Raw genomic sequence first — 18,060 nt, forward strand, 5'->3', positions numbered from 1 at the left:
GCATCTCATTTGTTGTTTGCACTAATCAAAAAGCTTTTCTGTAATCATTCACAGTGACTCTCCAAAATAATTCTCCTTCTTTGTCTTTCACCCACCTCTCTCTCTCTTTCTGTGTGTGTGCGTGTGCGTGTGTGTGTGTGTTTTAATTGGCATATAGGGAGGCTTGTTTGTTTTTATTGTGTGCTGTTTCTTAAATGTGTGTGTTGGTGTTCATGTAGCCCTCGGTGTCCCGACAAGCATCACGGTAGGTGTTGGGAAGCGTGCGCGCGCACACACGCAAACACACAGACAAAATAGATAACAAAGACATAAACACACAAAGACTCGTACCATGGGAAATGACACACGCGGAAACAGACACACACGCGCACACGCAGTCAGATGAAACCCTCTCATTGGGCGCCATCTTGTGGCCAGACGGATGATCCGTTCTACTTTCTTCCACCTGAATTTTTAAACTTTCATTTTACTCCTCATCTGAGCTTCAGTCTGAACTTTAAATAACTTTTTTTAAATAAATGTTTTTTGCATTTTATGATTTTTTAAACATTTCCCTCGTTTTACTAAATAAATGACACTATATAGCGCTAAAATCTACAGTTGTCGACATTCGGACGTTTGACTGTTTCAACCTTGAATGTTTGGCGGTAACAGCAACATTAGCATTAGCACGTAGTTTCAATCATTTCCACTATAAACACATTCACCTCACTATCACAGTGCGACAGAAAATTGGCAAGTTAAATCCAAATGTAGCATCATTTGATCAGAAATGTAATTCCTGCGTGTCATATGAATAAACATCTTTAATAATACCGTAAATGATGGCTAGCAGGAGGATGGTAAAAATGGATACTCTTTAAATTCAGTGTCCAGCGTCATTAGTATTTTATTGTGGTCGTCAGGTGGCATCTGTGCGTGTTTAGTAAAAAGGAATAAACCGTAAATGCATGTATTTTACATTAATAAATACCTGTGTGTGTATTTTCAATAAATAAGCAGTAGTTGCTGCTGGCTGACCAAATGTAAAAATGTATTCTAATCCATGAAAACAATTTACCAAACTGCAGCAATGCTATGCTGTAGCACATATGCTAACCTCTCAAGAATGGACAAATCTCCACCGCTCAATTTTAGAACCGATTTATTTAAATATGGATCAGAAAAATGTGAGACACTGTCAGAGCTTCTGCAGAATGTGAGCACGCTGATGTTGTTTCAGATCATAAGAAAAACGCGTTTAGGGACACAGACCCAGGTTTGACTGGCTAACCAAGCTAAAAACAGGAAATCCTACATTAACTGCTTGGAATTTTAATTTCTTCTGTTTTACTGAAATCTGAGCTATTCCACTTTACTCGCAGACGCAAGAATAGTTTTTAATCTTTTGGCTGGAGGAGAAAAACCTCCCTGATGTGGATCTGTGGTTAAAAAAAAAGACCAAACTAATCAAAATCAGAACAGAGATGATTTTCATATACTTTCCTATCATCACCTGCTAGGTGATCAAAGGGGGAGGAGTCAAAGCTGTACTGTAGCTGTGCCAGTCAATGACCAGTTGTGACCAATTAGTATCAATCAAATCCAGTTGCCAAAAAATCAATCAGAAAGGCCAGCGTGGCCAGAAAAAGTGCCATTTTATAATTAAAACAACTGTTTCTTTCAGTGTGGTAGCTAGCATTAACTAACATCATACAAAATGGGAACACTGTCACTACAAGAGGCGACAGAACATTGTTATTTATGTGATTGCAGTAAATTTCAAGTGATTGAAAAGCAATTTTAAATGAATCAAAACCATCGGAAAAGCATTCAAATCATTCACTCGTTTGACATTAAGCTAAAATATGTGTCGCATATTTGGTTTGAGGAGCGATTTGAACTGTTTTCACCCCCAAATCTTCCCGAAGTCTCAGCACCCGACACTGATCGAGGGTCAAATTGTTTCTGACATCAGATTTGTGAACACGAAGACAGAACATGAAGATCTGAGGAGACCCGATGACAAACTCAACAAAGATCAAAGAAGCCTGAGATCACCTGACGCGTGACAATAACCAATAATCTTGGTTTATTCACGGTCCAGTTTGTCCCAGACGATTCTGGTGCGACAATAAAGACCGAAGATATGATATATAACAAGTTAAATCTGGATCCATTTCAGTCAGAACAAACAAACCGTCACATTAAGATTTTTACAGAACACATCGTGATGACATCATCATTATCGTATCACAAGGATCGTATATCAAAAAGACACTTTAGTTTAGCCGCAGGTTTAATGCTGTTGTTCGTGGGGGCTTCAGATCTTCCCCGTCATAGATCACTGATCCTCTCGCTCAGGGTCTCAAGCTCCTCCTCCTGCTCTTGGTAAAACTCCGCCCCTCGCCTGCTGTTGCAGAGCGGACTGTTGGCGAGGTGCAGCGGGTAGTCGAGCCCGCTCAGCTCAGCGTGGTGCTGCCAGCGCAGGTCATCGCTCTCGTGGGTGATGTAGCGCTCGTTCATTCGGGTCTCCAGGTTCCTCAGGTCCAGCCACATCTGGTAGTCCTGGTGAGGAAAACAAACCCGCCCCCTCCTGTCAATCATTACTTTTGTGGCTTCTTTACACATGACAAAGAAACAATAATCTCCCTGCTTCTTGGCAAATACGCAGTTGCCATGGAAACAGTCACGAGGTTGTTAATGGTTTGCGAGTGTTCACGTCTCCTCAATTTGCATTAAAGTTGGTGACGGAGTCCCACATGGTTCCCTGTTTGGAACAGAGATATTTGTAGTCATCTTTGCCAACTTGGTTAGAAAACAGCAGATTGGTGGATATTCTCTCCATTGTTAAACTCCCGATGAACGAATGGAGGAACCTTCACCCGTGTTGGAAGGACCTGAAGTCCTGAAAGAGCTGAGGTTTCCACAGAACACCAGGACGAGGTTCTGCTGGACCCAACTGCTTTCACCTCTTCTGGATTATTGTGATTCCAAATGATCAGTAGTGAATCTGTAAAGACTCTCCGGGCGGTCCAGGATCTTCTCTACTTCCTTTAACGTGTGGTGAGGTCAGAGGTCAATATCTGCCTGACCTGCAGGAATCGGCGGTGTGTGTTTTCACGTGTGTCGGTGTTGCGTCGGTGCTGCGTCGGTGCTGCTACCTGCAGCCACGGGTGGCTGAGCGTCTTGTCCACGCTGTACCTCTTCCTCATCTTCACCTGCAGCAGGTTGTTGATCAGGTCGATCGCTGCGATGGAGAAGAACAGACGGAGGTAAAACCAGGGTCGCCCCCCCCCCCCCGAAGAGAGGGGCCAGTCGGGGTTAATGAGCAAAGCTAACATGATGTTAACATTTCTTCATGGGTCAGCAGTCTGAACAGCTCTGGAGGCCCGGGGCCCCTCAGATCAACGGGGGCCCCCATCACTCAGCATTATACACATGAATGAAGGAGCACATGAATACGTCTCAATCACACCATCGCTGCTACGCCGCTAATGCTCCCTCCCCTCTCATTTCCTGTTTCTCACAGCAGTCACATGACCTCCACGTCGGCTCTGCACAAGTGGTCAAAAGCGCTCATTAGCGGTTAGCTTCTAACGTGGACACTGCTGCTACCGGCCAGAGCTGTCGGAGACGCGATGACAGTGGCGACTGCAAAAATTGGACGTGAACTCTGAAGTCTGGCCTCAGCCAAAGTTTCTCCTCGTGGAGGCGCAGGAACGTTCCGAGGTCCAGTAGAGGAAGACGAGGAGGAGGAGGAAGAGTGAGTCAGATAGACGCATTTATAGAAAACCCTGAAAGCAGCGTGAGTCAACCGAAGGACAGGAAGGTGAGAGGAAGCTCTGCAGGTGACGCTCGCCTTATTTCTGTCTGTTGCCATAGAAACCGACCCAGCAGACATTTAGAGTTATGGATGATTTTACCTTCACTCTGCGGTTTTAAGCAGACACGACGGCGATCCCTGACGACTGATTCAACTCTGATTGATTATTGATCATCTCGTCTCGTGATCACCCGTGAGAGCGGGCCGCCCTGATTCTGGCTGGTTCGGAGGCTGACAGACTTACCGTCTTACCGCCTGCTGACATCGTTTCCACAGAGCTCTTCACAGATGTCGGAGCTCTAAGATTTGGAACAGGAAGTCTCATTCACATGAACCTTTGCCCCTGGCTGTCGTCTCTGGACCTCTGTCCCATGATCTCTGCTCCTCGGCCGTTGACCCTGGACCTCTGCCCCTGGACCTTTGTTTCTGGACCTTTGACATTTGTCCCTGGATGGGTGTCCCTAGACCTCTGCTCCCGGACCCCTGCCCACATGCTCCCCTATGACACCAAACTGGAGGCATGGACATCAGGACAGAGAAGCCTCACTACCTACAGGACTGTGCCTGAGCAGATCTAAGGTGGCCCAACTGGGTAACTTTCACTGGGATCACTGGGACAGAACATCCAAAAATTTACCTTCTGGGGAGATCTTCTTCCAGGGATGAGGAGGGTACATGAAGGCAGCGTTCTGGATCTGATCGTTGATGTCTTCGTCTTCATTGAAGGGGAACGTTCCGCTGAGACTGTGGACACACAAATGTAATAAGGACGACAGACGAGCTGAACAAAGACACGAGACTCGAGCTCCAACCTGACGTAGATGATGACGCCCACAGACCACATGTCCAACGAGCGGTTGTAGCCTTTGTTTCTCAGAACCTCGGGAGCAAGATACGCCGGCGTGCCAACCACGGAACGCCTGAAGGACTTTTCCCCGATGATCCGAGCAAATCCAAAGTCACAGAGTTTGACCTGATGATCAGGACGAAGGTTAAAGTTCAGGAAGAAATTAGATGTCAGAGGGGAAAAAAGCTGAGAAAGATTTGACTGAAATGATCAATTCTGAGGTTAAAAATCAAATTTGGTTAAAAAGATTCTCATGTCCGTAACAAATTCCAAAAATATCAGCTGACCAATCAGGAGATCGGCCGCGGAGGCTCTGGAACCTGAGCCCAGAACCTGCCCCCCCCCACCCGAGAACCTAGACCCTGATCCTAAAATGACTCAGGACCTTGAACCTCAGCTTTGACGGGATCATTCTGACGAGGCAAATTTAAAAGTCACCTGAGGAAATGAGTCTGCAGAAGCCAGCAGGACGTTCTCGGGTTTTAGGTCACAGTGGACGATGTTCTTGAAGTGAAGGTGACGCAGAGCTACCAGGATCTGATGGCAGAGCACAAAGCCACCACAGGGTGGCAGTAGTCCTGATTCTATCTTCAGAATCGTTTTCATTTGTGTTGGACTAGAACAAACTATGAGAACATTCACAGCAGACATGATTTGAGGTTCTTCTAATTAATAAATGTGCCAATGGTTCTTCAACATGGTTCTTATTAATGTGGGAAGGACCTGCGTGACCAGAAACTTGGTGATCCTCTCAGGAAGTCGTCCTTTCTCGCTGGACAGGATCATCTCCAGCATGTCTCCGTGCAGCTTCTCCATCACCACAAACACCCTCTCTGGGGTCTCAAACATGCAGTCCAGGTTGACAACGCCGGGATGATGCAAACTCTGTCCAAAGGATGAAGAATCATCAAAAAATAAACTTACACAAGTCGTAGGTAATCATCAAAGCTTCCGAGGCTGCGATCCAAGTGAAGATGGTTGGTCTTGCTAGCATTGAAAAGGTTTGGGGAGTCAACCAGGATGGAACCTGGATGGAACAGTGAGGTTAGAGGGAAAGAGGTGAAGAAGGTGGATCTAGAAAAGGGTCAGCAAGACTGAAGGTGAAGGACAGGATGTCCAAATCCAGCCCGGTCAGCGTTTTCTCAGCTGGCCTTTCTGTCCTACCAGGTGGAGGACGCCCCCGGCCCTCGAGGACTGGATTTGGGCAGCCCTGGTGTAGAAGATGGAGGTGAGAGCAGCCATGATGTTTGGCTCAGAGACACTGAGGAGGCAGAGCTGGAAGTGGCAGAGATGAAGATGCTGATGCGCATCATAAATGTGTTCTCCTGCAGGTTCTGACAATCATCAAAATCACACGTGTGTGTTAAATACCGATGTCTGAACAGGAAGTGAACAGTTCTGCAGGTGTGGAGCAGCAGTGGGACGATGATGTCACACCCACACAGGGTTACCATGGTAATTAATGTTCCTTCACAACAGGACGTCACACCGTTGAACTAAACTGTGTGTGTGTGTGTCTCTTCTCGTCATTGACATATTGAGTTCCAAAACACTGATTCTTCTAGCAAAGTGAGGACATTTTGGCTGGTTCAAGCAACTTTGAAGGAATGTTTGGGGGTTAGAATTGGGTTTAGGTCAGGACCAGGGTTATGTTAGCGTGTGTGTGTGTGTGTGTGTGTGTGTGTGTGTGTGTGTGTGTGTGTGTACCTGCAGTATAGCCACCTCGTTGCGCAGCTGACTCTCCTGCTTGGTTGGGAAACGCAGTTTATCGATGATTTTAATGGCGACGTCTCGACCAGATTTCCTGTGTTTACCTGCATCACACAACTGAGTGAGGCCAGTCCAGGACTGGACTCCACCATCCAACATCAATCCATCAGCACACCCATCCATCCATCCATCCATCCACCCATCATCCACCAGCACCATCCATCCATCAGCCACCCAGCATCCAGCCAGCCAGCAGCCATCCAGCCATCAGCCATTCAGCAGCCATCCAGCACGCAGCAGCCACCCAGCAGCCAGCCACCCACCCATCAGCCAGCCCACCCAATCCAAAGCAGCAGCAGCCAGCCAGCCCAAGCAAGCCATCCACCACCCATCCAGCCATCCATCCACCAGCATCCATCCACACCAGCATCCAGCCCATCCCAGCCATCCATCCAGACCAGAATCACCCCCAGCAGCCAGCATCCATCAATCCAGCCATCATCCATCCACATCCATCCATCATTCATCAAGCCAGCAATCCACACACACCACCCAATCCATCCACCATCCATCCATCACCCTCCATCTATCCATCCCACCACCATCCATCCATCCACTCTCCATCCACACCACCCACTCATCCATCCACTCATCCATCCGCTCATCCATCCATCCATCCATCCATCCATCCACTCATCCATCCGCCATCCATCCATCCACTCATCCATCCGCTCATCCATCCATCCATCCACCATCCACTCATCCATCCGCTCATCCATCCATCCACTCATCCATCCACTCATCCACCCACCCACTCATCCATCCACTCATCCATCCATCCATCCATCCATCCATCCATCCATCCACTCATCCAGTTGTTCCAACGTTCTCTGTTAGAACCTTTTACCTCCATAGACGATGCCAAACTGTCCTGATCCAAGAACCTCATCGGGGAAGATCTGGTACACAGAGTTTACATCCTGACAAACAAACACAGACATCGAATCAACAATGGAGACCCAGCAGGGGGCGGTCACATGACCTTCCATTCTTCACCTTACTGGTTTTGTCCCATTTCTGTTGGAACCATCAGGAATCCTCCGTAAAGAGGGTGAAGGCCGCTACTGACACGACTTTTAAGAGGCCTCGATAAAACGCGCTAATCGTTTGTTAGCTAACCTGACGTAGCTACCTGAAGAAGCCGAGGTGGCCAAGAGCCAAGTCTGATTTTGAAAATGTTGGGCTAACAAAGAGAACCAGCTTTGATGACCAGCGACGGATCACCACCTGGTGGTTCTCAGAGGAACGCAAACTCTTTGATGTCACATGATCTGCCACCGCTTTGACACCACAGCTGTTAAATATTGTCTGCTCTTCCCGTCTCGCCTTTCAGCCGCTAGCTGACAGCCTAATATCACACCTTGAGGAGAGACAGGAGCAGAAATACAATATTAAAATCCTCGTCTCCAAGCTCGCTGCTTAATTACAGCCATCGTCATGGAAACCATTTGGCTGAGTGAGTAATCACAGTAATCTCCGTTAGAGGCATGTTCACCTTTGAGACAGAGAGGTGGAGCCGTGGCCACATTTGAGGAAATATTAATGTTTGATGAAGTGAAAACGGTGACATCACCACAAAATGAGCGAGTGTGTGTGTGTGTGTGTGGTGTGTGTGTGTGTGTGTGTGTGTGTGTGTGTTGTCTCACCACGTTCTCTTGAATCTGGCAATTGGACACAGAAATACTGATGGAAATTTCTTCTGTTGACGACACACAAACACCGTCAGAGTTGGAGAGACTCATTCAAACGCCGCAGGTTAAAAAGGTCAAAGGTCGCGCTACGTGTCTGCGGCCTCGGCGGCGTCCGAGCGCTCTTACTGTGTCCGCTGCAGTGCGAGCTGTTGGACACCCCCGTGGACACGGCGGGCATCAGCGCGTGCTGGATGGCCATCTCCCACATCCGAGCCACATCCTGGCCGACCCCGCTGACCTGCGACACATCAGGGGGTCACAGGGGGACTCAACCACCCCGAAATCTGCCGCTCGCTCACCAGAACGCTGCTGCCCGCCAACGCCGAGTCGGCTCTGGGCAGCGCCTCGCCCACGAAGTAAACCAGCGAGGCCGTGGTGATCTCGAAGCAGTGAGGGTTGGCGCCGTCCGACAGCAGAGAGAAGGTCTGGGCCGGTTCCAGGGACAGGATCTCAGACAGAGGGATCTCCTGCGGGAACACACCAGCGCTTCGGTCCTCACCCGCCCACAGACGGACTTTTAACCAGACACCACAGAAGAAGACGCCGCCTCACCTTATAGTATTTACTTCCCGTGTCGTTGTGAAACAGCGTGATGCATTTACTGTCCAACCTCCAGTAGTGTCGTTTCCTCTGAAAGGAAGAAGAGTGAGGGCGAGTTTTCAACCCTCCGTTAAAACCTTTCCGCCAAGGCGGGACACACCTGGACACACCTGTCAGTCACATGTCACGTGTGTGTGTGAGCATGAAGGTACCAGAGTGTCCTTGCTGGTGTAGTGGACCATCCAGCCCTCCTTCATCACGTTGCTGCTCTTCCTCTTGGTATGTTTGACGGACTGAACCACTCGCATCAGGGGGATGTTGTTACTGGTGGACGGGCTGGGGGGGGGGGGGAACCAGGCTCTGTCACGTGCACGCGTTTATGCACGTGTGTGTTTCCGAGCGTGTGCCTCTGCTCACCTGATGGCTCGGTTGGACTCGTCTGCGTCCGGGTCGTGCAGGTCACAGAGGTCACTCGGCCCCGCCTCCAGCAGCAGGCCCCCGTCCGTCAGGAGCGCCTCGTCCATGTCGTCCAACAGACCGTCGCCTCTGTCCACGTCATGGTCGTCAAGGCAACCCTCCACGACAACGTCTGAGTCGGCACCTGGACTCAGGAGTTCTGGTGAAGCCAAGCGTGTGTGTTTTACAGGTGTGTGTGTTTTACAGGTGTGTGTTTCACAGGTGTGTGTGTTTTACAGGTGTGTGTGTTTTACAGGTGTGTGTGTGTTTCAGCTGTGTTTCAGGTGTGTGTGTTCCAGGTGTGTGTGTGTGTTTCAGCTGTGTGTTTCAGGTGTGTGTGTTTCAGCTGTGTGTGTTTCAGCTGTGTGTGTTTCAGGTGTGTGTTTCAGCTGTGTGTGTTTCAGCTGTGTGTTTCAGCTGTGTGTGTTTCAGGTGTGTTTCAGGTGTGTGTGTTTCAGGTGTGTGTGTGGCCAAACGTGCCTCCGTTCCTGGAAACTTCTCCCAGGCAGTTGTTTGGCACTTTGGCAGCACATCGTTTATGACAGTTAAATTTACAGTCTGAGGAGGAAAAGAGCAAACACACACACACACACACACACACACACACACACACACACACACACGCACACACTTACTTTAAACATTCTGACAGCTGATCCACACCCATATAGGCTAAGCCCCGCCCCCGGGGTGACGCCCACCTTTACACTGCAGCCCCTGTCTGAAGAGGCCTTTGAGCAGCTTCTTGCAGTGCTGGCAGACGGTGGGTCGGGTGTACGAGTGGATCAGGAACGTGTGAGGAACTTTGACCTTTGACAGCAACAGCTTGTCGAGCTCGATGGGGCGACCGATGTAGGACTGGGAGCTGGAGCGCCGCTCCCTCCCGGGGAAGTAATCTAACTGGCTTTTCTGCTGTGTGCATGAGTCAAACGATGTCAAACCGCCCCAGTAAAATTGATCAGTGAAAATTGACGTTTTTAACGTAGTTTTTAGCGAAACATTGTTGGTAACACGTACCTCCATGTTGGGAGAGACTGGTGACTGGAGAGGAAAGACAGAGGTTATTAACGTCTCAGGATTAAATCCAGACCTTCTGGAGCTACACCGTTAGCATTAGCCTCCACTGAGAACATTCAAACACACACACGGGTTTACTGACCAGTAGCGCCTCATCGGTGTAGTGGGGGGGGGAGGGCTCAGCGGAGAGCGGACGGCCAAAGTTGACCAGCCCCCCCGTTAGCGAGACGTTGGACGAGCGGCGCCGCCTCACGCCACTGCAGTTGTTGGGGATCTTAAAGGCGCAGCGCTTGTGATAGTTCAGGCCGCAGCCTGGACAGGAAACAGGAAACAGGATGTGAGGAGAGCCTCAGGCGTCAGGACACCTAAAAACATCGTCTCACCTTCACACTTGAGCCCCTGGCGTACGAGCCCCCACAGCATCTCGCCGCAGTGGTCGCAAAAGGCGGGAGCGCGGTACGAGTGGACGAAGAGACAGTGTGGACGGATCTGGAAGTCCTCCACGGTGGCCGAAGCTGCGGGAGAGACGCCATCAGAGCCGAGTCACCCATCAGCAGCCGTCACCTGTTACCACCTGCTGGGCTGGACCGGTCCCCCACATTACCAGGTCTCCCATTATTGCACAAATGTTATGGTGCGACTCTTTAAATCCAGCCAGGACGCGTCCTTCCTGCTCCAGCCGGGACCGGACTGGGACCTCCTGCTGGTGAACCCACCTCTCCGGGTCACCCTCCCTCCTAGACTCCTGAGGTTCAACGTTCTGCCTCCCGTGACAGACTGGTTCAGGATCTGCAGACTGGTTTTTTTTTTTCTTAATTTCTTTGACATCTTTACTCTGACTGGAAGTACTGGGACAAACCCAAAGTTTCCAGTGAGCCGGAGCGCTTCTCCTGGAGCCCGAGACGGGGGAACTTCCGGCTGCGCGGCTCGTTAGCGGAGACGCCGACAGTGTGAAAATGGGATTTATTGAATGGAATAAAGCAGCAGAGGAGACGGTAAACACGGCGGCGGTGCGGAACAGTAATGAACGGGTCGTTAGCGGGTATTTTGTAAATGTTTGGGAGGTTGGAGAGGCTCTTAGCGGGTGCAGATGGACCGAGTGTGCGTCTGCTCGGCCAGCAGGCTTGGCGAGGCTCATCGCCGCTTTCCGATATCTCCATCATTTTCCCTCTTTCTCCCAGCGTGCGGCTGCGAGTGTGTCTTGCCTTTTAGCGGGTTTTTTTTTTTCTCCCCCCACAAACACACACTCGTCCGGTGGTCCTCCAGCAGAAAGAGTCTCTGATTAGACATTCTGCTGCAGGAAATTACCTCCATTTATTCAAATTATTGTTTATGGCTTTTGTTTAGAGGGCCAGCACACGTTTGGAAGTGTGAACGTGTTCCTGAACTGTTATTACATGCTTCAGAAAAACAGTGTGTGTGTGCATGTGTGTGTGTGTGTGTTTCTAGGTAGTCTTCATATAAATCTAAATGTCTGTTTGTATGCGAATTAGCAGCATTAAGTAGCGCTAGCTGGCTCTTTAGTCACCAGCTAGTCTGTGTGTGTGTGTGTGTTCTTGTACTTGTGTCCCAAAAATCCTCATTCTACTAGCAAAGTGAGGACATTTTGGCTGGTCCTCATTACTTCAAAGGACACTTTGAGGGTTAAGACTTGGTTTTAAGGTTGAGGGTTAATTTGGGATGGTTAAGGCAGAGTATTGTGTGTGTGTGTGTGTGTGTGTGTGTGTGTGTGTGTGTGAGACAGAGAGAGAGAGAAGATGTCTTCCTGTATTTCCTGTATTGATCCTTCAGAAGCTTCATCAGTGGAGTCAAAAACAACCTGCAGCAGAAACACTGAAGGATGGATTTGGGTGCTGTTGTTGTTGTTGTTGTTGTTGTTGTTGTTACGGTTGCTATAGCCGTTGATTGGCTGTTCCATTACAGACAGATTACTGTCAGAAGTTATGAGGATCACAAACAGACCTCATCTCGCGTTGGACACGATCACGTTTTCGTTGTTTTGTCGACTCAACGTCTAAAGCTTCAAACGCCGTCTGTGGAAACCGATGCTGCTTAAATTCTGCCTTTTTGTTGTGTTGTTTTGACTTCCATCACAGATGCAACGTGAACACACACACACACACACGCGCGCGCACTCTGCTGATTGGTGACAGACGGGAAGTATCTAAACAGCAGCTGTTAGCCTATTAGCAGTTAGCATGGCGCGGTGTGACCAGCTGAGTCCCGAGGCGGACGACAGCCAGACGTTTCTCAGAAACATCTGGAAACATCTGCAGTTCCCGTTCCCCGAGAACTTCAGTTTGGGAGCGTCTGCTGTGGTTGTGGTGATTGACAGTTACCAGACAACACGACCTCCACCAGGTCTCCCTCCTGGATCTGAGAGGCTGAGCGCAGCAGCTGGAGGACGTTCTCAGAGGCCTGGTCATGGCGGAACAGCAGGATCTTGTCGTACATTCCGTAGAACACACACTCGGGTATCTGCAGAAACACAGGGGAGGGACGGTCACAACGCTGCTGTGGCCAGCAGGGGGCGACGCTCCGCAACCCGGACACACGATATCGGGCCAGAAGGTCCTCAAACGCGATCATCTTCGGTAAAGTGGCGGCTCTGTTAGCTTCGTGGTAAACGGAGAACGGAGGCTTGAAGGACAGAAAAAGCTTCTAAACATTAAACCTTCAGACAGAGTGAAGCTAATTTACGCACTTGATGAAATCACACGTTTGTTCCGATGGCGTTCCGTGTCCTTGAAACGCACCCACGGTAATGTCCTCACAGCAACAGTGATGCTGGCCGACACTTATGGAAAAAACCCATTAGGATGAGAGTCCTGTCACCATGACAACAGTTACACGATGCCACTTATAACAAGGCCTGCGTGATGTCTATCACTGTGTGTGTGTGTTCTATTTGCTGCACACGGAGTACCTAAATACTTATTCTACTAGCAAAGTGAGGACATTTTTGGGAAGTGAGGGCATTCTGGCTGGTCCTCACATCTTCAAAAGGACTGAAGGTTAAGACTTAGGATAGAATTAGGTTTAGATGAAGAGTTGGGGAATGTTTTATGTCCTCACACAGGTAGTTATACAAGGATGTGTGTGTGTGTGTGTGTGTGTGTGTGCTGTTTTTGAGCGTGCCGATTGGTTAAACAGTTGCGGCTGCAGATGAGGTCAAAGGTCACCATCAGCAGCAGGAATGAGTGAACTTGGGTTACTTTGGAACGTCTGTGATTGGACGGGCAGCTGGGTGGGCGGGGCCATGACGGCTGACCCCCGACCCAGATAAGCAGAGGAAGAACATCAGCTGCCTGAAAAGCTAAAATCACCAGACACCCAACATCCATCGGACTTTCTGATGACCCGGAGACGATCCAAGCGGTTGGAGGGTGGAAGCGGAGCAGGAGGAGAGGAGGGGTTCATTTTACGTGGTTTCTCCTGCGATCGGCTGCTCGCTACGATCCAGCAGAACATCACGACACGTCCTGGCAACAGACCAGCTGAACGTCACTGCAGGACCTATTTTCACTGGCGGATGAATCCATGTCATCGGCTGTTTCCAGATGATGCACGTACGCACGACACGGTGGTTTGAAACAGAATATACTGACGTAAAAAAAAATATTGGGGGGACGAGGTGAAGGGATGAAAATGTGATGAAAGAGAACAATAACATGTTCTGGGCTCCTTTATTCAGTGTGTGTGTGTGTGTGTGTGTGTGTGTGTGTGTGTGTTGTGTGTGTGTGTGTGTGTGTCTCACATAATGGCCCTCAGAAGGACACTTCACTGCTGCAATAATCATCAGTTGCCAGGCAACAGGGAGAAACCACAAGCGACAGAAAAACACAGCTTTAGTATTATTACTGTTACAGAGAGAGAGCGAGTGTGTGTGTGTGTGTGTGTGTGTGTGTGTGTGTGTGTGTGTGTGTCAGTGAGAGACCGCAGCAGCACGGTTGACACCTGTGGACCTGACACAAAGGTCAGATATGTTGAGACGGGCCTTCGGGGTCAAAGGTCAGAGTGGAACACAAACAGGAAGTCAGATTGGAGCCATATTGGATTATTTAGTCATGAAGTTTTTCTGGCGGCGCTGCAGCAAAAGGATTTAATCTCCCATAATTCCAGAGTGTGTCTGACAGATAAACACGCCGCCACGTCCAAGAGGAGACGCAGATTTGGCCTCACAACCATAGGAACATTGTGTGTGTGACATCTGTCACGTTGTTTCTGTCTGTGGAGCAGGAAAAAGAAGCAGAGAAGAAGAGAAGCCCCGCAGAGCGAACAAAGACGGGACAACCGACGCTCGCAGTGAGTCACCACTCTGACGAACGAACGCTGGCTCGCACGCAGGAAGCACACCGCAGGGCGCCGCTCTCACGTGCCGGCGGAGGCTCCGCCTACAGAGCGTAAACCGGCGTCCGTCAGCGGCAGCCGCCAAGGGTCAAGGCCCTGACAGGGTTGACCTCTGACCTTCGAACACAGGAATTGGACTCATGACGATACATAAATAACCGCAACACCGTAACGACTGCTTTGACCTTAATGTTCCTGACGTTATTACATCATTAGCTTGAGCTTCACCCACTAGAAACCTGCCACACGCTAACCTGCAACATGCTAACACGCAACATGCTAACACGCAACATGCTAACCTTTGATGTGAACAAGGTCCAAATCAAAGACAATTATAGATGAAACACATCACATGACCATCGTTACTATAGACACCTGGAGCACGGCTCTTTCATCTTCCCGACTGCTTATTCTGGCACTCGCGCACGTGCACATACACGCACGTGCACACACGCTCTGGCTCATGACAGTCATGAAAAACCAGATGAAGTTTCAGATCATCGTCGGCGGATCTCTGTCTCAGTGTCACTTCCTGTGTTGAGCTCGGTCAGTACTGTTAGCTTGGGCTGTGGCTGCTAAGAGCTCCCTGTAACCATGGTTACGCCTCCTGCTGCCACGCTGTTTGATTGGTTGGAACTTATTGTCGCTGAGCATCGCTGAGGTTTCAGTGGAAGCAAAGCTTCAGAACTTTGGAGGATCACCCCGGTCAGCACCCGCGCGACACTGACGTCACATACGTCAGAAATAAATAAATAAATAATAATCCAGGATCCCCCCCCCCCCCCCCCCCGTCGAGTTCGGTCAACGTGATCCTGTTCTGGTCCAATCATCTATACATTTCAAAGTTGCTGGTTCAAACTTCGGCCCCAGTTACCTTCTGGTCCACGATGGAGCAGGCCACCTCCCGGACCTGGCTCAGGCTGAGCTCCGCGGCGTCCAGCAGCACCGGCTCCCGGCTCAGGCCGATCTGGATGTGGAAGGAGATCACTCCTCCTCCTCCTCCTCCTGCTCCTGCTCCGGTCCCGCCGCTGCTCCCTCCAGAGAACGGGAGCGGGCTGGGAGCGCGGATCAGCGGAGGCGCACTCATCGTGTCCCCGGAGAGTTGGAGTCCCGCAGGAACCGCAGCAGAACTTCAGCGGGTCTGTGGTGGCGCGGCGGCGCACGCGCGCACACCTCCGCGGGGGAAGAAGGCACCGACAGCGGAGTTTCGCAACTGATCAAGTGCAGAAAAACCCGGAGGACGAGGCTCGGCTGAGGCGCGAGGACACGCGCGGGGAACGGAGAGGGAGAACACGCATGACGACTGCGTGACGGGACCGCAGAGCCGCGAGGACTCCGGCGGACGGAGCCGAGCGCGTCAACAGCGCCCTGCGGGGGGGAGGAGGCGCGGGGAGGAGGCGGTCAGCAGCTGATCGCACTTCTTTCTAATTAACCTGCAGAGTCACGTGGTCCCGCCTCTGGCGCCATCTGTCAATCACCGGAACAGCGGAGTTAAAGTCTCAAAGTCTGCCTGAGAAATGAGCTGTTCCTCTTTTTTTTCCCCCCATAAACTTTTACATTTAAAGTTGTCCAGGAGCCTCTGACGTCACCGACCCTCCGACGCGCGTCTGCGGCGTCTCCCCGAGGTCAGGTCCGCGCGCCCGTGATTGGCTCAGGTGTGTTTGCGGGCGAGCCAATCAGAGCCAGCGTCAGGCTGCGTCAGCGACAGCAACACGTCAACGGGAGGCGCGTGTGCACGCGCGTGTCAGAGAGACAACACACACACACACACACACACCTGTTGAATGAAAGTCACAGGACAGAGTGAAATGAGTTGGTTGCTAGGAGACACATGCGTAAACACAATGACACACACTTCTGTCAGTCCTCCCACGCCTCAACCTCCATCATCTCCTTTCTGTGCTTATTTATGGACCACATGCATGCGCGTGTGTGTGTGCGTGTGCGTGTGTGTGTGCACATGAAGAGCAGTCTGGATTACCTGATCCACATCCCACCATAATTCAGAGCTGGTGTCTGAGGTCAGGCCACTTCCTGTCTGACGCCGCCGTAGCCCCGCCCACTCCCCGACGGTCTTATTTATAAGCCGATGATTCAGAGACGTTCCTGCATCTGCTCTGACACAGCGCCCCTTGTGGGCGGCGCCAGAAATAAGCCTGAGCCCGACGTTCGAAGTGAACGCTCGCTTGGCGGTTCATCGCCCGCCAGATCAGCCGGGACGCCGAACGGCGTGATCCTGCTCCCAGCACAGATCGCTGATCTCCAGAGTCGGGCAGGAAAAACCTTCCTCCGAAACATCTCCTCTGTTGCCATGGAGACAGTCGGTTTCACCTGGAGTCATGAGTTCTTGTGGTTTGAGAAAGGGTTCTGCTTTGGGGTCCACTTCCTGTTCGTGGCCGCTAACCTGCGTGACTTTCACACACACACACACACACACACACACACACACACACACACACACACACACACTTTTATATTTAACCTCATATTTGAGCTTTTGTTCTGTCGTCCTGATGAAGATTCACCACAGAAGAAGACCAGCTGCCCCTGCGGCTAACGCCATTGCCGGCTAACAGGCTAACGAGGCAGGCTAGCCTGGCTCAGCCACGGTAGCGGCGCGCTGTCCTACTTTACCGGCGTTTTTGTGCGAGCGAATCGCCGTGGAAATGAAAACAGCGGCGGAGAAGAATGGAAGCCCCTCAGAACTCATCAACAAGCTGTTAAATAATTCATCTGATTAAAATCTCGCCGCGCTCCCTCCATTCTGCAGCACTTCACACACTCCCATGTTCACACAGCTTTGTAGCGACACACACCGTTCATTCACACTCATGCATGAGTGAACTGAACACACACATGAACAAACTGACAGATTTGACACCCACCAGCCCCCCCGCCGCCGCCGCCGCCATCACGGGTGATAATCCTGTCGCTGTGGGACGGCGAGATGCAGCTAAAGTGCTAAAAAGCTGCCGTCTCTTCCATAAACTTGTTGTATGTTGTTGTGGAAATGTTTTGAACCGAAGTTTGCCGACGGCGGCGTGCGGCGAGGTACAACAATACGAGAGGAGGCTGGAGCTTGGCGGCGCGTCAGCCTGCAGGTCGCGGGGTCACGCCTGCAGCAAGTAACAGTTTGCCTTCGTTCCTGTCACATTGTTGGAGGGAAAACTGAGACACAAACACACGGAGACGATGTCGGGACTGTTCAGAGCTTCAGAACTCAGCCAATCAGAACCCCCCGGGTCCGTCTGAGGGTTCTGCCTCGACACAGCCGAACCATCGGGTCGCGTCTCGTTGTTAGAGCATTTTTAGACGTTGGACACAGACTGAATGGTTGATTGATTGACTGACAGCTACATTTACACACACACACACGCACACACACGTGCACACACACACACACGCGCACACACACGCGGGCAGGTTGTGAACGTCAGGGTGACGATGACACCCTCACCCCGTGCTGGCTGTTTCCCCGGTGAGCTGTATGTAAATATTGTCGGCGCCTGCTGCTGAGCCGCCGGCGTTCAGCTCTCATTTCCTGACAGATGTTGATGAAGAAAAAGATGAAAACAGCACCGCAA

General features: G+C 50.7%; 1 protein-coding gene across 5 annotated transcripts; it reads right to left on the reverse strand.

Moving 5' to 3' along the window:
- Window positions 1-1,127: 1,127 nt before the first annotated feature.
- prkd1 (protein kinase D1) lies at window positions 1,128-16,072 on the reverse strand. Of its 5 annotated transcripts, XR_008946646.1 has the most exons (22): window positions 15,351-16,072; window positions 12,466-12,604; window positions 10,510-10,641; window positions 10,269-10,438; window positions 10,127-10,150; window positions 9,811-10,021; window positions 9,590-9,667; window positions 9,071-9,269; window positions 8,866-8,989; window positions 8,666-8,743; window positions 8,413-8,580; window positions 8,240-8,351; window positions 8,069-8,121; window positions 7,270-7,342; window positions 6,360-6,466; window positions 5,376-5,537; window positions 5,091-5,189; window positions 4,618-4,778; window positions 4,443-4,549; window positions 4,050-4,317; window positions 3,144-3,229; window positions 2,455-2,547 (listed from the first exon to the last, which is right to left on the reverse strand). XR_008946646.1 is itself a non-coding variant. In XM_057011882.1 (21 exons), the coding sequence occupies exons 1-21, from the start codon at window positions 15,561-15,563 to the stop codon at window positions 2,317-2,319; spliced, it is 2,724 nt and encodes a 907-aa protein (XP_056867862.1). In that variant the 5' UTR covers window positions 15,564-16,064; the 3' UTR covers window positions 1,128-2,316. The 5 variants fall into 5 exon arrangements, 4 of the variants coding, with proteins under 4 accessions (XP_056867862.1, XP_056867861.1, XP_056867863.1 ...); XM_057011882.1 differs by lacking the exon at window positions 4,050-4,317 and having other exon boundaries at window positions 1,128-2,547; window positions 9,811-10,018; window positions 15,351-16,064; XM_057011881.1 differs by lacking the exon at window positions 4,050-4,317 and having other exon boundaries at window positions 1,128-2,547; window positions 15,351-16,063.
- Between the last annotated feature and the right edge of the window lie 1,988 nt (window positions 16,073-18,060).

The sequence above is a fragment of the Takifugu flavidus genome, chromosome 16 (assembly GCF_003711565.1).
Source record: "Takifugu flavidus isolate HTHZ2018 chromosome 16, ASM371156v2, whole genome shotgun sequence".
NCBI lineage: Eukaryota > Metazoa > Chordata > Actinopteri > Tetraodontiformes > Tetraodontidae > Takifugu > Takifugu flavidus.